Here is a 20518-nt window from a genome sequence, read left to right as displayed (position 1 = left end):
CAAGTAGGCATGTGCTATGATGATTTGTGTTAGTACTACTGATGAACTGAGGCAAGTAGGCATGTGCTATGATGATTTCTGTTATTCTGTTTCTAAGTGCCATCTGGCTCTGCAAATAGGCCATGGCTGAGGGGGGCATGCCTGCTGACCACCTTGTGTTTCCTGGAGTTGAGGATGTTGCTGGGGATGTTGGTCATGGGGAGATTGGGGCTGGGGATGTTGGCCATGGGGATGTTGGTGCTGGTTTCACAACTGCATCACAGGTTCTAGCTCAGCAGAGGACAAATCTGAGGTGGACTGACCCTATGTCTGGGTTTGTGCTGCGCCACATGTGCCAGCTCATAACCATTGGAGTTAGGACTGATAAGGGTTTCAAGGAAGTTCACCTTAATCAGGTAGCCAAAGCGCTTCATGAGTTCAGTGGGCAAGAGGTCACTGGTACCCAGGTGTACAACCACCTGAGAAAGTGGAGGCAGAGGTGGGTGAGAGTGACCAAACTGAGGGAGCTAAGTGGTGCTTTGTGGGATGAGGATGCATGCATGATTGTGCTAGAGGAGGAGCACTACAATGGCCATACCCAAGTAAGCAATCTGAGCACAGAGTGTCCACTTCTGACTTCAAACTTATTTCAATGCTAACTGCCACTTCTCATTGTTTGTGTAGGCACATCCCAAAGATGCTGAGCTCCTGAACAAACCCATCCAACACTACAAGCAGATGATGATCATCTTTGGAAATGGTCAGGCAACTGGTAAGTATGCCATGGGATCAAATGAACCACTGGGTACTCCATCTGACTTTGCTGAGAGCTCCCTCAAGCCTAACCCAACAGAGCTTCTTAGTGGGAAAACTGACACCGTTGATGCTACAAAACCTGAGGTGGTTGTTGGGAACAAGAGGAAGAGATCTGTGCTTGCTGATGAGGATGTGGTGTTGTTCACTGGAATGGCAGATGCTGTGAGGGATGTTGCAGATGCTATTAGGTCTACTAAGGTGGAGGATTCTCATCTAGAGTTGTATGCAGCTGTGATGTATGTGCCTGGCTTCACTGACGAAGCCCTGATGTGTGCTTATGGTCACCTGTTGGACAACAAGGCCCTGGGCACAACTTTTGTCAAGATGGTTGACTCCCACCGTGTCTTGTGGCTGAGGACTTTCTTGGCCAAGCACTACTATGTTTGAGGTGCTTGGAAGCTGGTGGTTGATCCTTTTGTGCAGTGCATGCCCCTCTTTAGGTGACTGCTTGATGGTGTGCAGTGGTGGTTTCTTTTGTGCATAGCTTACTGCAGTTGGTGGTTGTGTAGTGGGCTAACCTACTCTTTTGTGCAGTTGATCTAATCCTGCATTCTTCCTACTAACACTAACTTATAGTTAGTGTCTTACATATTCTAGTGTAACCCTACCCTTCCATCCTAGATCAACCAAGTTGTTGGATGTACTTGATGAGAACCAAGATGGTTCTGAACATGATCTGAGCATGTGCCTATGGAACATGCCTAATCTTTGCCTGTGATGTTTTCTTATTTGGTCTGAGCACATGCCTAATCTTGCCAGTGATGTTTTCTTATTTGGTCTGAGCACATGCCTAATCTTGCCAGTGATGTTTTCTTGTTTGTTTGCCAATGATGAGTATGACTAAGTTATATTATGTCATGCCTGTCATCAAAGTATGTGATAGTGAGTTGGCCTACACAAGGTTGTTTCTGACTTTGTTGTGTGGCCAGCTCACTACACATACTTCCATGGCATGTATGAGTTTCATTACATACTCTGAGGTTTTGTTGTGGCCTATGATGACAAAAAAAGTATGAGGTGGCTATACTGTTTTTCTTGTGTCATTCATCACATCTGAAGGAACCATAAACTTTACTTAGCAACAATTGGGTTCATGACTCAAGGTGATGGCAAGAAGTTTATGGTACTCCAGATGCCATGGGTGCCACAATTCTTTGGATTTTCTATTAGAGCTACCAATGATTACTACCTTATCTGTGCACATGACAATCTGAGGTGGCATTACATGTTTAGTTGCTGTTGTATTGTATGGCTACCTTTCATTCGTGGGTATCATCAGGACATGAGATACATCCATCCCCAATGCAACAGGTTTGGACTTACCACCTGATGGCTGAGGATGGAGTGTCTCATGGCCCCATGGTACACATGAAACAGTTATTTGGGATCATGAAAGTGGCCACCAGGGATGATTGTCTTAAACAAAATTTGTGCAGAAAAAAAAATATCTGAGGCCCCTATTATTTGACACCGATGTTACTTTTATGATAATATTTATAACTCAGCAGATTCTGTCTATTTTTCTTGCTACTCTTTTTTTGAACAGCTATGGCTTGGTATGTGGTTCACGTTGGCAAGAAACCGGGTGTGTATTCTACCTTGGAAGAAGCACATGAGCAGGTGAATGGCTTCAAGGGTAACTGCTATAAGAAATACAACAGCAGAAACCAAGCTGTGCAAGCCTTCTATGGACATTCCCTTGACAATCCTCCTCTTCTACAACCTGTCAATCCACCTCATGTCTACAATGATGGAAACGATGGGAGCCTCGCCTTGTGGCTTGCAGTTTTTAAAATTGTAATACTGCTGGTTGTAGTTTTGCTAATAGGCTTTCTAATTTGGAAGCTGCTGTAACAGCTTCTGTGTGTGGGTAGTGGTAACCTTACCAAAGGTGCAAACTGGTGACAACACCACCTTGTATGCAAGCAACCAAACACCACCTTGTATGTCCAGGATTTGAATTCCATGCGGGCGCAGATAACCAAACAGCGGCTAATGCTGGCCACGCTGAGCTGATGCAGGTAACCAAACAAGTGCCTATTGCATGTGTTCATCCTGGCCAATCCTAGCCTGGCTGGCTAGTGCTACCCAGGATCCGCTGGGAAGTGAACCAAACACGCCCATGGTGCGTCGTGTGTGTTGGATTAATTTCAGATTTTATCGTCGTCGTCTACTTTGATTGATGTATAGTTAGCTAGAAACTTCATCTCGTATGACCAATGGATCAGTGTATCCGACTAGGAAAGTAATATGTAACAAAGATTAGAGGAGCGCCGACTTTGTAAACCTAAACTATGTAAGGATGTAAGCTTGGTAGGGAACTCCTAGTTAGGACCTAATCTCATAATATCAACACACTTTAACATATGTGAACAGAGCAACGCAATCCACAAACCCAGGATCTGTAGGTGTTAGAGCAACTCCAACAGCTTTGCTACTCTTATTATGGAGGCCTTTTAGAAATTTTATAGTAGAAAAATAGACTCCAACAGATGTGCTATTTGGTTTTGTAAAATAGAAAGTTTGCTATCCCTTGATTTTCGTTGGCCATATATAGCCAACCACTAACACTAGCTATCTCATAGCAAGACTGTTGCGAACCTCTTCTTTTTTTAAGAAGTTATCTATTTTACAAAATGGCTAAACATCTAAATTTGACTACTAATTTTAGCCAAACTTTTGGAGATGCTCTTACTTTCATGAAGGGTCCAAACTTGTCCATGCTGCGTCTTGCATGCCACCGTCTAGTTTTTCCCCCCTACCCCGCCCATATTTACTGTTTGGCGACTGAGGCCTTGTTAAGATCCTCATTCAAAAACTTTTCATAAAAACTAATTGCATAGTTTAGTTGTAAATCGAGAGATGATTTTTTTAAGTCTAATTAGTCCATGATTAGTCATAATTGCTACAGTAATCACTACATGTTAATGTTAGATTAATTAGGTTTAATAAACTCAACTTGCAGTTTCTAGCCAAGCTATGTAATTTATTTTTCGATTAGTCTACGTTTAATACTTCAAATGTGTGACGACGACATATTTAATGTGATACCTTAAAATTTTCTTTTTGCGAACTAAACAAGGCCTGAATATATAATCACATTGACCTAAGATAAAACACTCAATTGGCAACTAAATATGTAATCACATTGACCTAAGATAAAATACTCAATTATATTGCTTCGAAGGACTACAACAAGCACTTCAAGCACACATAGCATAGGTAATTGTAGAAGCAGATTGTGCAAGAATAATGTGGGTCCTAAAAAATCCGGAGAAGGATAAATCAAAGATCAACATCGTTATTGGTGAGACCAAGAGCCTTACACATCTGCTGGGCGATTGGAGAATAGTCCAAGTAAAGAGAGAGAAAAATAGAGTTACCAATACTCTTACTAATTTAGTTAGATAGTGTAAAAATATTGAGGTTAGATGGTTAGGAGTACCTGCATGTACCTTAGATTTTCTTAGTAAAGATCGTAACTTTACTTGCCTAGTTAATAAAATCTCTCTTTACCCAAAAGAAAGAACACTCAATTATATGCCGTAGGTCAAGGTCTCAAGGATAACCAAAACTGTAGTATCTCTGTTACTGGTTGTCGTATAGGAGTACATCAATTTTGAAACGTTTGAAACTGTTATTTCAAGGGTATCGAGTTTTATTTTTTATCCCTTTATTCTTCCGTGTAATGGATGGATGTATGAGCTTGTTCTAGGGTTGAGAGCTTTTCTAATAGTTTTCACCATATTTTCCATAGCAGATGAGCAGTTGTGAATTTATGCATTTGATACCAAAAGTCACTTCTTTTTTTATTTGATATATGAGATTTTTTGACATATGTTCATATTTTGACACTTCGACCATGGTAAAACGAAATTGTACCTAGCCTCGGAAAAGTTACATCAGGTTTGCGCTGTCCGGACGGATCCTCATCCATCCCCCCTGGCCCGTGTCCCTTCCTCGCGCAAGCGCAACTGACGCACTCCCTGGCTCCCTCGTGGCCTCGCTATCCCCAAAGCGGCAAGCGAGAAGAAAAAAAATCCCCAATTACCGACATCGAACGCCGACGGCGATGTCCCTCCGCAAGCGCCAGCGCTCGGCGAGCAGCTCCCGCCTCGCCGCCTTCTGCTCGCCGCCGTCCCCTCCGCTTCCCTCATCCATTTCCACCTCTCCTGACTCGCTTACCTTCCCCAACGCCGACGTGTTCCTCCGCCTCCACCTCGACCCCTCCTCTCCCGACGACGTGGACGCCACACCCGACACCGACTGCCACCTCTCCGCCGCCTCCTCGGGAACCTTCCTCGACCTGCAGGTCTCGTCCGCGTCCCTCCTCCGCTCCCGCTACTTCGCCGCCCTCCTCTCCGACCGCTGGCCCACCGCCGCGAGTGGCCGTCTCTCCCTCGCGGTGGTGGCGCCCCCCTCTTGCCCCCGCCCGTTCGACGCCCACATCCAGGTGCTCCGCCTCCTCCACACTCTCGATTTCGCGGGTGCCATCCGCTCCCCCGGCGATGCCCTCGACCTCCTCCCCGTTGCGCTCCTGCTCCTCTTCGACGCCTGCGTCGAGGCCTGCATCCGTTTCCTCGAGGCCGTGCCCTGGTCCGAGGAAGAGGAGGCCCGCGTCATTGACCTGGCGCGGCTCCTCCCCGCCGATGAGGCAGCCGACCTGCTCGCCAGGGTTTCTCCTCCCCCCGTCGCCGCTGGTCCTTCTTCCGCTTCGGGGGTGAACGTCAGGTCGCCCTCCGAGGCGATGCTGCACGGCCTGATCCACTCGGCGATCCATGGCCACCCCGTCCATGCTGCCACCAAGGCGTTCGTAGCGATGCTCCTTAAGGACTACCCGTCGCGGGACTGCGTCCACAAGGTGCTCAACGAGGCATTTCAGTCGCGCCTGGACACAGTCAAGGAACTCATGGGGAAGTATGCAAGCCCGGATTTCAGGGTTGCTGTGGACAGTGATGAACGCGAGGCCATACAGAGGCTAAACCTGCAGTCTGCAGTGTTGAATGTTAAGCACCTGTATTGGCTCATCGAGAGGATGGTCGATCTGAGGGTGGCGCATAATGCGGTGATGCTGTGGAGTGATCAGGCTGCCCTGGCTACTGATTTGCAGAAGTTGCTGAATGATGCAGACATGTGGCGGAACATGACGCCCGGGCTTCCAATGCTTGTGACCCGATGCACACTCAGGCTCGCCAATTCAGTCATCACTGGGGAGACCCTGGTACCTCGGCAGGTTAGTCTGCTAGCTGATAATCTTTCTATTACATCAACTTTATGCATGTTGTATCTTGTGAAGGTAAATTATATATTATAAATGTGACGATTCAGTTAGAACTTAGAAGATGTACCTGCGTGTGATTTCCTTCTGTTGAAATGCAGTTAATAATAGATTGTATATGTCAATAACATGCTCTGCTAGAATGGTTTAACTTGCCACAGCTTATAAGACTTGTTAATGGAATGTTCCATTATTATAAACCAATGGCTGTGTTTTATGCATCTTTCCTCTTAATACAAAGTAGTACCTAATGTGTTCAATTGTTTATTGGTAAGCCTGAAAAGCCCAGACATGACTTGCATTACCTGCATACCATTTTTTTGTCTATACATCTCAGTACAATGAAAATAGGTTTTATACTGTGCTGATATACTGTTGGCTTTGCAAGATAACTTTGTTGATATGTAATGTATTATGATTTATCTGAGTGTATTCTTTTGATAAGTTCTAGATTGATCCTTACTTCGGTCCTAGAGTTGTTTGAGTTCCTTAATTGTAGTGGAATCTACTTCCACTTAATATAATGTGGATAGACGAAAACAAGGTAGCGCAGATTTGTTGGAGTACTTCCTCCAATTATAATAGTGCATCAGTGACATTGACATGGCCACCGACATACTACTTTGACCATTAATTACTAGTACGATATATTGTAATCTCATGGTTAATTTATTTAATTCAAGAAACATGTTGTGTGATGACTCCATATAATTCATCATGCTATCAGGGCCTTAGTGGGTATCTCTGTTGGTTCTGATCTAAGAACTCCACAAGGTCTCTACTACGTAACTACGTTGTTTGGTAATTAGGGTTTGTAGCATTGACCTCTAAGTCAGATTTTTCTGAGGTCTTTGGTAGTGTATTAAATTGCAGAGCAAAAGTGCCTTTTATGAGTATATATTAATAATATCAATTAGCTTGTGTCTTATTTATGTGCATTACTTGGATTAATAGGTTGTGAACAAGATTTATCAGTGACAGGTTGGACCGATGAAAGAATTATTACTTAAAAAGTGATCTACGTTTGACGTTGAGCTTCAGTGCTAAATTAACTAATTATTAATGGTATACAACCTGTACAAGTGTTTTAAATTTTTTTTGAAAGGGAAGTGTTTTAATGTTGACTTGGGACCTTGATTATATATTTGCGTGAATATATAGGAGCAATTCCAATAAGGATTCAATTTACAGATATTTAAATGTTACTTTTATTGGAGTTATTGATGGTCAAGGGTCAAAAGCTGAAAGAAAGATAAAGGTATCTTCCAAGAGGATGATAGGAATTAAACATGAATCTGGGTTGGATTCAGATCAAAAGGTTTATGGTACATGCAAAAAAAAAGAGAAAAGAGAAATAACAAAAAGCTTTAAGCTAGGAGCTGATTTCAGAGATAAGAGGGTCAGGATTGTTGAGTACTCATTTATTGCTTTACTTATGGAGTCTGATGAGAAAAATGGGCCTAGTATATTTGGTTCAGTGGAGTTGGTCTAAAAACATTTGGCCACATTGTGGCCCGACTATTAGTGGTTTCTTGTGCGAGCCCTTGGTCCCTTTGTCTGCTCATTCACCTCTTGTCTAATTGCTTCTTCTAAAAATGCGGCATTGGTTAATCTTTCTTATTCTCCCTTCGGGGTTCCTTATGTTTCTACCAATAGAAACAGTTCAGACCTTCCTCATACAATCCTCGGAACTACTATTGCTTAAACTTTGTCCTCCCTAGAGAAAGTAAACAAGACAATACAGCTGAATAAAATCTGACTGAATATTTTTGCTAGGTCGGCCAAGCAAAACTAAAATGCTCAGATCTGCTTTCAGATTTGTCAGCAAGGCTACATCACTGTCAATCTCTAAAAAGAAACACCACCAGTATTTTTGTCATCTTAAAATCTAATTGTTGCATGAAGATGAAGGACCCCAAACTAATTATATCCAAGTATGTGCTTGCTTTTCTAATCTTGATGGTCTTTCCCTACAAAAGGCTTTCCCAGAATTATGCACTTTTTATTACATGACCAAATATCTACATTTTTGCCAGTAAACGAAGCAGTATGTAGCTGCAGGTTATAGTGTTTAGTTTGCAGAAGAGGCTACTCTGTAGGTTTCTACCAAAAATGCTCATTGTACGGTTTGCTAAAATTGCAGAGTTTGTAATTGCTTTTCAGGAAGGCACATAATCTTTTTTATGAAGAGTGCAGATTTGGTTCCCAGGGGGGCTGGCGCCCTTGTTAGCTAAAATGCCATGTTGCAATGTTTCGAAAATCGTCACAGAAGTCATGTATGTAGTACACATAAAGTTAAGTATAGCTGCTGCAATTCAGTTTGAAATTCCTCCTAGATGCCAAGAAACAAAATAGACAAGCAGTCAACCTGGTACTGTTCATCATGTGCAGACAGTGACACTTCTATTTTTTTTAATCTCAGCATCAAAGATGAATTTCAAACTGAATTGTTGTGGCTACATACATGATTTTGTGATGATTTTTGAAACATTGCAACATGTTACTCTTTGAACGAGGGCACCAGCCCCGCTGCGCGCCATACAATTTTCCTTTCATGAATAGCTAAGGAGTCTTTGATTACTGTTACTAGTCCTATATGCTAAAGATGGCAGTTCAAATTGTCGAACTGGATCTTTATATATTTGGCACGTCGTGCTCCAGTGAGTAGCCTCCTGCCTGCGGATTATTTATTTGTTTCGATGAATCACAAGTCTTTCAATTGGCTACATCTCTGTTTCTTGTGCTATTGTCATGCATATGCGCTGATGTTCATTTTTTTCCTTCGATCGTCCATCCACAGTATATGGTTTGGCCTCTGTGGGCCTTTTGGTCCTGGCTTAAATGTTGTAATGCCTCTAAAGATGTTACTCTGATACCCTTTAGATGGTGTAGGTCTCATGGTTGGCATCCATACTGTTTATACTTTTTCTTAATAGAAAATTCTCTTTCCAGTTCTTCCATCTATGCATCTGCGGTTTATGTATCTTTTGACTGGTGTTTCCTTTGAGCAATGCAGCAGTACTTGTCAAACGGAACTTCCTATCTCAGTTCCTCGATTGCATCTGAATGTTGCAAGCCTCTTGATAATAGCTTATGAAGTTGTGTTTCTCTGTGTATCTGAAACTGCTCTACATGTCTTTTCATCAGGTGAGGATGATGCTCGTCAAAAGCTGGCTCCCAGTCCTAAACGTCTGCCGGGACATTGTTCAACCAATGCACTTCCAGAAATCAACCAACTGCCAAGAGCTGGAGGAGGCGTTTCTTCAGATCATCTCCACCTTGCCTGTCCCAGAAGCCCAGGAGCTGCTGCAGCAGTGCCTGGGGTTCTCCACCCGCAATGTTGACGACTGCCCACATCTGGTCGCCGCGTTCAAGACGTGGTTCCGGCGCGCTGGCCGGGCTCCTCTGGGCGGGGAATACTGAGACATGAGCGGATGTCTGTATCGCCCAATCAGTGCGTGTGGCGCTGTGTATTCTCACATGTACTAGTCAGCTGTAGGCCTACCTACATCCTCTGGATTTGGTATAGTGCTTGCGTCTCTGTTTTTTTTTTCAAGATTGTCTGTATATATTGTCTGTCGTTTGTGCACTTAACTGTCCGTACTCGTTTTAGCTAATAACCAAGGTAAAGGTATGCAGCGTATGCTCCGTGTTTTAACTCTAATAATGATGCCTCTGCGTGCCTTTTTCACTCAGTGTGCAGTGTTTGATGGCTGCAGTAATATTTCCAGAGACGGCAACTAGTTGTGAAAATTGCTCTCTGCAAAGATAAGTTGTGAAATGCGTGAAGAAGATAAATAAAAAAAATTCTGATTCTTTGGACACAAGATATCGAAGAAAGAGGATGCAATTAAGAAGCTCTGAAGGCGAAGCTGTCAACAAATCGATCCTGGCGCACCACTAAAAAGAGCATATATTATATGTGTTTTGTTGTAAAAGTGTGACCACTAAAAAGAGCGTAAATGTTTGTTTGTTTTGTAAAAATAACCCTGTCCTGGTGCATCAGCGCCGGGAAGCTGAAAGCTGAACGTGGCATGAGACGCCCTCAAAATATATTGCCTTGCATTTTTGTAGAAGATCATTACATTGTTATAGTACATCGCAAAAAGCATGCCAGGTTTGTCCTCGTCATTTATGTCCGTGCATTGACATTGCAAACCCACACCGAAAAGAAGGAAAGCGGAGAAAAAAAATTGAAAAGAGAGACGGAAGCAGCCAACGCATGGGTGATGGGTCAGAGACGCGTCATGATTCATGACTAACGGTTTTACCCTCGACAAAAAAATTGACCAACGGTTTTACTTTTGCTGACGAGGAGACTGGGAAAATGATGGACCTCGGCGCACGCAAGAGCGCCGCTAGTAGAAGCCCTGCACCGGCCACCGGCGTTCGGGGTCCGGCAGCCACGACGACCGCTTCATCTTCTTCTTCTTGTCCTTCTTCCCTTCCTCGCCGCCGCCATCCTCGCCGTCCTCGGAGCTCTTGGAATCGCCATCAGACCCGGCGCCGCACCCACCGGCCGCCATCCCAGCTGCGCCGCCCGCCCTGTTCCTGGACCGCACGTACTCGATCAGCCTCCACGCCGCCGGCTTCTGCTGCTGCGGCACTGGCGGCGGCGGAGGCTGCGGCGGGAACGCCGGCGCCTGCGCCTTCTGCTGCTGCTCCTCCTCCTCTACGGCCAGCAGCAGAGCCGGAAGCGGGTTCTTGGCGGCGTCGTCGTGGAGGGGCGCGGACTGGGACAGGCGCTCGTAGTCCGGCAGCGGCACGGTGTCCTCCAACGCGCCGTCCCCATCGCCGCTGCCGCCGACGCAGTCCATGAGCAGCAGGTGCTGGTGGGTTCCGCCGGACCTCCGCTTCCGCCGCCGCGCGCCGAGCCTGGAGCCTTGCCTGCCGCTGCTGGTGGCGTACCGGCTCTGCTGCTCCTCCTCATCGTCCGAGTGATCCAGGACGTCCATATTTAACGCCACCAACCACGCAAGAGCAAAACACCCCCTCTCTCTCTCTCTCGTTGCTCGTTGGGAGGCTAAAAATCCTTTGCAATTGCAAGTGCCCTGGCCTGGGGATCCTCCCTCACTCTCTGCTCGTTGGGAGCATAAAATCCTCTGCAACTGCAAGTGCGGTGGTGGCCTATGGGTACGCGACTCCCAACTCCCCAAAGGGACGCAGAAACTAGCAACAGGGGAATGGATATTCAGAGGAAAAGTTTGACGAGAAGTGCTCCAGTCCGGCAGCGGCGATGCGAGCTGGTGGTTGACCTGGAGGAAGGTGGGGTGGCGGGCTGGCGGCGTCGTGGCTGCACGGGTCCAGAGTCCGTTCCGTTACGTGTCGGGTCCCGCCGTGCAGTGAAACGTACGCGTCGACGCCTGGCGCCGCCGCCGCGTCCGTGGATTTTGACGGGTTCGTTGGCTCGGGCGCTCGGCACAATTTGCGAAATTTTCTCGGCTCAGACTTTCAAGTCCGGTCATTGAGAAAAGCTCCAATCTTGTCGTTCCGGAAGATCAAGGTACGCACGAGAAGCAATGATCATTGCCAACTGCCATTTTCCTCAAGTTGGGCATATAGATGCCGTTTAGAGTGATCACAGAAGAAAATGGGCGGGATCTAGTTTTTGCTCAGTTTTTTTTGCCAGTTTTTTTGTTAGATTTTTGAAAGAAAAAAGTCTACATAATCTCCTCAAGTCCTAACTATATAGGGTGGACTACTTCACACTCAAACTATAAAATCGGATTTTCTACCCTATACTTTTTATAAGCGGTCAAATAACCTCAAGTGGTTTTAGATGGTGGTTTTGCTATAGTGACGGTGTTTGTATTTTTATTTATTTATTTGTTGGACTCCACATGAGTAAATCTACATAGTGAACATATAATATGATATGGTTTAGTATAAAATTTTTGTTGTAACTTTAGATCTATACTTTTTTGTAATTAATTGAAATAATTCATAGATCTAAAGCTATAATAAAAAGTTATAGTAAAGCATATCATATTATATATTCATCGTGTAGATCTACTCATGTGGTGTTCAGTAAAATTAGATTTTCTATTTTCTATTTTATATTTACTATATTTTTAAATTTTAGCGGAAATAAATAAAAAAGAAAAATACAAAACCACCGTCACTATAGCAAAATCACCCTCAAAAAACCGCTTGATGAGGTTATTTGACCGGTTTAGAAAGTTCAAAGGGTAGAAAATCTAATTTTATAGTTTGAGGGGTAAAATGGTTTACCCTGTAGAGTTGAGGTAATAAAGTAATCCAAAAAGTTGTTGATACTCGGGTTTTGCTAGTTTCTTATGATCCAAAGAGCAATAAACAGGGGCGGGCCTAGGCCTAAGGCCAATAGGGCCATGGCTCTAGTCATGGCCCAAATATTTTAGAAACAGGTCTTTAGTTTTGGCCCAACAAAGAACAGCTCAGTAAGAAGGACTGAAGGAGAGCAGTGCAGAGTCACCCTCACGAACTCACGCTCTGCTCTTACATCTTGTCCAAACTAGTTTTTTTAATGTTCCATGTTATTCCCATTAGAATCATGTACTATATTATACCTTATTTGCAAAGTTTTCTTAAGAATATCTATTATGTATATAGTCATATACACTATGGTGTATCTATCGAAGTTTCGTCATTGAAAATTGGCCCTAGTCATTGGTAAATCCTGAGTCCGCCACTGGCAATAAATGAAGTAAAAATTAGGGACCAAAGTTCCAAACATTCCACTAGTTTTTAGCTCAGAATTTAGATTTTAGAAAACATAGTTCTTAAGAATCCAAAATTGATCCAAACGAGGAATATTTCAGAGCTACGGACCATGTAAAAGAGCGGATGGAGCTGAAATCTCAGCTAGAAAATTGCTATTCCGAGGGCGGTTCATTGGAAACTATCCCCTAGGTGCAGGTGCAGGCAGACATATAAATACTTTTTATATATTTAACACACAAGTCATAACATTGGATCTAGGGCTACATAGAGCTTCTCGTATGCCAAATTGGATTTTGCATACTGATCGTGGTCCCTTAAAATGCATCGTCCTGCTAAACACCACTCAATTACGACGATTATAATATACACAAGTACAAGAGAACGAGAGATGGCCCATGTTGCAGGCAAACTGCACAAACTTACTTTTCAAAATACCCCCCGCCCCCCCAAAAAAAAATTCAAAAAGATTTCTCCTTGAAGTCACATATATACAGTGACGAAACCAACGAGTTTGATTAAGAGGGGCTAACAAATATGACTTTATCATATCTATAACTCTTATAAAGCTAAACCCCATTAGATAAATTCTCTCTTCATGCAAGGTGTTCACATCATTACTCACTAAGTGACCCACTAAATATTTTATCTCTTCATGCAAGGTGTCCACATCGTTCCACACTAAATCCATGTCATTCCATATTAATTAAAAAAAATGACTATGTCATCTATATCATGTGAAATACTTTAAATCTTTAATCTATTAACATACAAGTCATGTACATACACTATTTGTTTCATCACCAATTAATTCCTCTATAATATAACCAAATATTAGTTTTTGTTCTATTAGCTTAGCAATTTTTTACTAGATCTAATACAATAAAATACATGCAAATCAAATTCATATGCATACATATATAATAGACTGAATACCATATAGTAATACTATGTATAAAATGATTTATTTTTTAAAAAATCCCGCAGTAACGCGCGGGGAATTCACCTAATACTCTTATAAAGCTAAATCCCATTAGATGAATTCTCTCTTCATGCAAGTTGTCCACATCATTCCCCATTAAGTAACCCACTAAATGTTCTATCTCATCATGCAAGGTGTCCACATCATTTGTTTCAACATCAATTCCTCTATAATGTAACCAAATATTAGTTTTTCTTCTATTAACTTAGCAATTTTTTACTAGATCTAATACAATAAAATACATGCAACTCAAATTCATGTACATGTATACATATATAATATACTGAATACCATATAGTCATGCTATGTATATAATAATTTATTTTTAAGAAAGTCCCGCAGCAATGCGTGGGGAATTTACCTAGTTTTTTAGTATGATAAAATATCCATAATTATATGTTTGAAGAAATTTTTAAAAAATATTATACTATTTCTTACCAAAATCATCATATTTGAACAAAAAATAGATGAAATTTATATTTTTTGTACTATAAATATTAATATTTACATAGGTGTTTAAAGGAATGATTGAGCTTAGGTGGGGCACTGCCCCTACTAGCCCCTCTGATTCCGCCACTGCATATATAATGAACATTTGAAAACATTGGTAATAATCCAATCACTAGACTATCCGTTCTTGTTTGTTATTAATGGGATGGTACCCGATAGAGTTAGGTGCCGATCGATGCAAATGTATTCATCGGCGATACAGTCCCTAACAATTGAAATTCTGCACGTAGTAGGTATAAATGTTTGCACCTGTGTGTTATTACTGCACTAATCCCTAACATTGATCACATATGTCAACGAAGGTTCTGTAAAAATGTCTAAGGGCATGTACAACCCACAGACGAAAGGTCGTCTCTAAGAGACAAGAATCTAACATAGAGACAGTTAAAGGGACAGTTCGTGCAACCAAAGACAGTGAGTCGTCTATAAACCATTTAATGCTTTGCATATAGCGAAGATCAATCGTGAATTTTATTATGTATACTATTTTGCTACTGATAGATACACAACATGATCAAAGAAGTTCATCGGAATTATATACATGCACAGATAGAACACAAAAAAATGTTTAGAAATTTCAGAAATAGAATCAGGGTTATTATTTTAGTAAAGAAACTTTGCAACAGAAACTACTAACGTAATAGCGATGAGATTCGGTGTTTAGCACAAAAGTATTCTGCGCTGATCTTCACTAGCCATCTCTTAAAGAAAAGAAAAACTTTAAAGCCATGCTAGATTTCTTCTAACTGCATAACAGAGAAGGGTGGGCTGCACACGCCGCCACGCGCAGCTCGCAGCTCATAGCGGAGCTCGCCCACCAGCACACCTCGCGCTCCACCTGCACAGCTCGCGGCGGCTGGGCAGAGCCCGCCTGGCGTCCCCACATCTCGCGGTGGCTGGGGCAGAGCTTGATCGGCGAAGATGCAGAAGCTGCCCACGCCTGGCTTCCCCGCCTGATGCCTCCGCAACTCATATTTTTCCTTATCCTCTTCGATTCCTCCTCGATTCCTCCTCGCTTGGACATTGGTATCGCAGGGATGAGCTCGAAACGAAAGGAATTTGGTGTGATAACTCAACTCCCTCCCGCACGAAGCGTGCACATGGGATCTGAGTATCGTCGAGTCGGAGAGACAAAGCCGTACAACGCTTCTGGAGCCGGCTTCTGCGCCTTGGAGCACGGGCTTTTTCCGTCGCTTCACGAGAGGACGCGGCCTCCGTCAGCAGCTAAGAGACGGGTGGAAGAGACCCGTTGTACATGCCCTAATGAACAGAACTGCAACTCCGCTAGTGTCGCCGACTTCTGACTTGCTTGGGTATATAAAATTTTTTTGATGAAAATCTGGATATACATAAGTTTCTGACCATTTTACCCTTTTGATTTGGTTAACTTAATTGTTTCTGGTACGATATTGCTTTTAGTATTTGTGTATAACTATGTGCTTGTTTGGACTAACTATTTTGTTCCGAGTGACATTAAGCTACGTGTAGTTTGACATTAAGCTGCGTATATACGAGTAGTTTGCAAATCCTATTGTAGCAACATGTACGTGTTGCGTGAATTGTACTACCTTCATTCTAAAAAAAATATCTAAATACATTTTTTTGTTAAAGTATTAGAAGATATAGATAAAAATATTAACATTTAGGATAAGAAATAGATATACTATAATAATATATCTCATAACAAATTTAATGATATTTACTCTCTGTATACTCACAAAGTAAGTTGTAAAGATAGCGACACGGTCTTCAAAACCTAACTTTTACTCATTGTTTTTATAAAAATATTTATTAAAAAGTGGTATATGTATATTTTTATGAAGTTATTTTTCAAGACAAATCTAGTCATATGTTTTTTACATTTCCACACTCAACAACTTAAAGTTATTTATAATTATATTTTCTATTTAATTTAAACTTTATCCAAAACGACTTTCTTTACGAATAGGGAGAGAGTATATTATAACTATTGGTATTTAAGATACTTTAATTTGATAGCACTGTGTCAACAAAAGAGCATGCGTCATGCGTGTAGTGTACTCACACCTCACAATTAAAAAAAAACACAACAATTCTATTACCTGGCCCGGTGGAGAGGCGGGAAAAAACAATCTCTGCCGCCCATTTCCTTTCGTTGCAGCTGTCCTGTTCCTTATCTGACGTCGATCGCACTCGCAGTATAGCTATAGCACCTTCCATCTCTCGCGCTCTCGGTGGTGTCATGCAAGTCAGCGAAGCCAGGCGAAGCGACCTCAAGAGCGCCGTCCCAACATCCACCAGACCACCAAAGCAACAAAAAGCACGCGATCGATCGGTACAATTCTAGAAGCCCCTCCCCTGCCTGCCTCTCAGCACAAGTGCGTTGATTCCTGCTCCCACGAGAGGACAGCAACGAGCGAGGAGAGGGCGGAAAATTCCAGTTCAATTCGTTTTCTTCTCCTTTCTCCGTCGCCGGCGCCGGCCATGGCTAGTCGTCTTTCCGCCATTGCGTGACTCGCAGGTTCCTGGACTGTGGCCTCAGCTGCCGGGCTCTGGTATGGAGCCTTTTTCGACCCCCTCTTCTGGTTCCTCTTCTTGTTGTCTGCCTGCCTAGCTCGGTAGCAAATTGCTGGTGTGGTTGTCTCTGCTTGTTTTTGTTTCCTTTGGTCTTGGAATATCAGGGATTTGTTTATTTCCTTGTGGCCGTCAGTCTAATAATACTGCTTGTGTGTTCTTTGTTTATACCGTAAGTCGGCAAGTGATATGAGAATCAAGATTTGTCTTTTGAGGAAACACCGAGATCTTGATGCCTACCTCTACCTGTAGAATTCATGTTCTTGTTGATACAATTTCGGCTTTATCAGATGTGTTGTTTTCTTGGTACAGTGTAAGCATACCATCAACCGAACAGCTCGAAGGACACAGGCAACAGCTCGAAGGACACAGGCAACTGTTAGGTACAAGAGCTTAGGCCTTGTTTAGTTCCAAATTTTTTTTGCAAAATAGACACTGTAGCACTTTTGTTTGTCTTTGACAAATATTGTCTAATCATGGTCTAACTATTCGTCTCACAAATTATAGATAAACTGAGCAATTAGTTATTTTTTAATCTATATTTAATGCTTCATGTATGTTCCGCAAAATTCGATGTGACGTGGAATCTGAAAAGTTTTGCAATTTTTTTTAACTAAACAAGGCCTTATTTCACCCTAACTCCTCCAAAATAGCAACCCGGCAACGTTCTTTTCGTTTATGGAATTATTAGCAGCCCCATAATGTAGGAGTACGTTCCTATCAGCAATCAGAATAGATACATAGACATGCCCTCAAAAGGAGCCAGGTATTTGTTCAGTTCCATTTTGCGCCTGGATGCCAGGTCCGTGAATTACTTGTTTTTACATGTTTTTTTGTCTGTTATTATAGTTGGTTAGGACGCTACCTTGCCAATGGCCTACAGAATAATAAAACCAATTCAACGATGATATAGTGCACCCAAAGGGGAAGATATCCTTTCTGTTCTTCGTGGAAACAAACCATCAAACACGCCAGTGTGAGTGTATGCAGAAATGGAGCACAATTCCTGGACGTAGTCTACAACTAATTCTTTATCTTTTTTCGAAGTATATAAACCGTTCAGTCTGAAAACGAAGTATTGCTCTATGAATCAGTGACATGTAAAATTCAGTAACCCTGATATTTACATATATGGTCAAGTAAAATCCCATTCGAGTAGCATGCTTTTTAATTGGCGTCAGGACTCCATTTACCTTTGTGTTGTCTTTTAAGAACAAATCTGCATTCACGTCAGTGAGAGTGAATGCAGAAATGGAGCCCAAATCCTGGATTTAGTCTACAATTAATTCTGTATCCTTTTTTTTCAAAGTGTATAGGCCCTGTTTAGATTGCTGATGAAAATTTTTTTGTGGCCACATCGGATATGTCGGAAGGATGTCGGGAGGGGTTTTTAGAAACTAATAAAAAAACAAATTACATAGCTCGTCAGAAAACCGCAAGACAAATCTATTAAGCATAATTAATCTGTCATTAGCACATGTGGGTTACTGTAGCACTTATGGCTAATCATGGAGTAACTAGTCATAAAAGATTTGTCTCGCGATTTTCAACCAAACTGTGTAATTATTTTATTTTTTATGTACATTTAATGTTCCATGCATGTGTCTAAAGATTCAATGGGATGGATGAAAAAAATTTGGATGGGAAATGTCTCGCGATTTTCAACCAAACTGTGTAATTATTTTATTTTTTTATGTACATTTAATGTTCCATGCATGTGTCTAAAGATTCGATGGGATGGATGAAAAAATTTTGGATAGGAAACTAAACAGGGCCTAAACCGTTCAGTCTCCATGAAAATGTTCTGAAAACAAAGTATTGCTTTATGAATCGGTATTATGTAAAAATTCAGTGATCCTGATATTTACATATATGATTGGCATGCACCAGTACCATGCTTTGTAATTGGCACCAGTACTGTGTTTATGTTTATGTTTTATCTTTTAGAACAAATCCGGTGTGTTGTGGTTTACTGCCGATTCTTTGACGATATGGCACCATTCATTTTAGGTTGAGCATCATTGGGAGTGGAAGAAATCATGTTTAGGAGAAAGCATGCCTCTCATTTCGATTCCAACGATGCTGATCAGCGAAAAGCAAAGGTAATTTTGAAAGTTGTCATTCTATTGGGAACTAAAAAAAATGACAGTTTCTAATGGCAGCATTTTTTTGGGTCCATTTCTGACACATCTATCCCGGAGCGAGCAGATTGCTGAACTGAAATCTGCACTTGAGCCTTTGTCTGCCCGTAGTGAGAAGTACTGCAGCGAAGCATGCTTGACAAGATATCTAGAAGCCCGTAACTGGAATGTTGCTAAGTCCAGAAAAATGTTGGAAGACAGTCTCAAGTGGAGGGCAGCTTACAGGCCAGAAGATATACGCTGGGTAAATCCGCCCTTTCATTTTTACCTTGCGTGTATTCCTGAAGTTATTATTACTATGGTATCTGAACCCCGGTAAAGTAACTAAGCATCATTGTTACTGCATTTCAGCCTGAAGTTTCTGTTGAAGGGGAAACAGGTAAAATGTACAGGGCAAGTTTTCGAGACAGAGAGGGGAGAACTATTGTCGTTATGAGACCAGCAAAGCAGGCAAGAAGTCCCTCTTTTAAAGTGTTATCCTTGAGTGTCTTTGACTCTTTTCTTTCTGAAAACCGTTGCTCTCCGTAAGCTTTGTTCAGAATTCATCTGTATACCGTTTTCAAATTTCAGAACACATCATCCCATGAAGGACAGATACGGTTCCTTGCATACTCTTTGGAGAATGCAATCCTCAGCCTGCCTGAAGGCCAAGAGAAAATGGTCTGGCTGATCGACTTCACAGGATGGACAATGGCAAATGCTGTGCCCATAAAGACTGCCCGAGAAACTGTAAACATCCTGCAGAATCATTATCCTGAGAGGCTGGCCATTGCATTTCTATTCAATCCCCCAAAAGTATTCGAAGCGTTTTGGAAGGTAAACTCTGTCGATCTTCCGAAATATTTGGATTTTTAGGCAACAATCTTAAACAATCAACGTGTACAATCAAAAGGACAACTCGCAGAAGATAACTCACAAGTTTTTTTTCTATAGCCAAACAATAACAAAATTACATCTTGCCTGAACAACAACAGGACCTGAGATATAGCCATATAGGATAAGTGATTGTTGTACAAAATATTCTAATTTTGTTCAAAATATACAAATTCGAAACCAAATTGTAGAGAAAATAGTGTTGTTGTTTCCCTTTGCAACATAAATGACGCTGATTCTTTCAGGTTGTCAAATATTTTGTTGACCTGAGAACGATCGAGAAGGTGAAGTTTGTTTACCCGAAGGATGAAGAGAGCATGAAGGTCATCCACAAGTTCATTGACCCGGAAGTCCTTCCTATTGAGTTTGGGGGCAAGAGCAGTGTGGTTTACAACCATGAAGAGTACTCTGAGTTGATGACCAAAGATGACACTAAAATATCCAGCTTTTGGGCAACAGATGCTCAAACTGACCATGTTAATCATGTCATCGATGGGACCTTGGCCCCTGAGGTTACACCTGTTGTCACCGCTAATTGCTGATAAAATTAGCTGAGGAGTATCATTCTGCTATGATAAGAGTTATTCTATATCTCATATAGCTTTATTGGAGGAAACAGACAAGTAGAGGACTAATGGAATCACACCAAACATAAGTGAATAAAATAACAAATAAGTTATGTACTTT

The 20518-nt window shown here is 42.1% G+C and overlaps 4 protein-coding genes across 4 annotated transcripts; 3 read left to right on the top strand and 1 right to left on the bottom strand.

Moving 5' to 3' along the window:
- Window positions 123–1182, top strand: LOC8063353. The gene is made up of 2 exons (XM_002466501.1): window positions 123–581; window positions 664–1182. Exons 1-2 carry the CDS (start codon window positions 123–125, stop codon window positions 1180–1182), a joined length of 978 nt encoding a protein of 325 aa, XP_002466546.1.
- Window positions 4764–9716, top strand: LOC8059980 (BTB/POZ domain-containing protein At1g63850). Its single transcript, XM_002466500.2, has 2 exons — window positions 4764–6028; window positions 9221–9716. The coding sequence occupies exons 1-2, from the start codon at window positions 4868–4870 to the stop codon at window positions 9494–9496; spliced, it is 1437 nt and encodes a 478-aa protein (XP_002466545.1). The 5' UTR covers window positions 4764–4867; the 3' UTR covers window positions 9497–9716.
- On the bottom strand, window positions 9617–11482 carry LOC8063352 (SKI family transcriptional corepressor 2). Its single transcript, XM_002463918.2, has one exon. The coding sequence runs from the start codon at window positions 11026–11028 to the stop codon at window positions 10432–10434; it is 597 nt and encodes a 198-aa protein (XP_002463963.1). The 5' UTR covers window positions 11029–11482; the 3' UTR covers window positions 9617–10431.
- Window positions 16412–20518, top strand: LOC8063351 (random slug protein 5). Its single transcript, XM_021461167.1, has 7 exons — window positions 16412–16798; window positions 17130–17200; window positions 18828–18919; window positions 19026–19202; window positions 19310–19408; window positions 19529–19774; window positions 20077–20518. The coding sequence occupies exons 3-7, from the start codon at window positions 18857–18859 to the stop codon at window positions 20371–20373; spliced, it is 882 nt and encodes a 293-aa protein (XP_021316842.1). The 5' UTR covers window positions 16412–16798; window positions 17130–17200; window positions 18828–18856; the 3' UTR covers window positions 20374–20518.

Source organism: Sorghum bicolor, chromosome 1 (genome assembly GCF_000003195.3).
Source record: "Sorghum bicolor cultivar BTx623 chromosome 1, Sorghum_bicolor_NCBIv3, whole genome shotgun sequence".
Classification (NCBI taxonomy): Eukaryota; Viridiplantae; Streptophyta; class Magnoliopsida; order Poales; family Poaceae; genus Sorghum; species Sorghum bicolor.
This window is presented reverse-complemented; position numbering and strand designations above follow the sequence as displayed.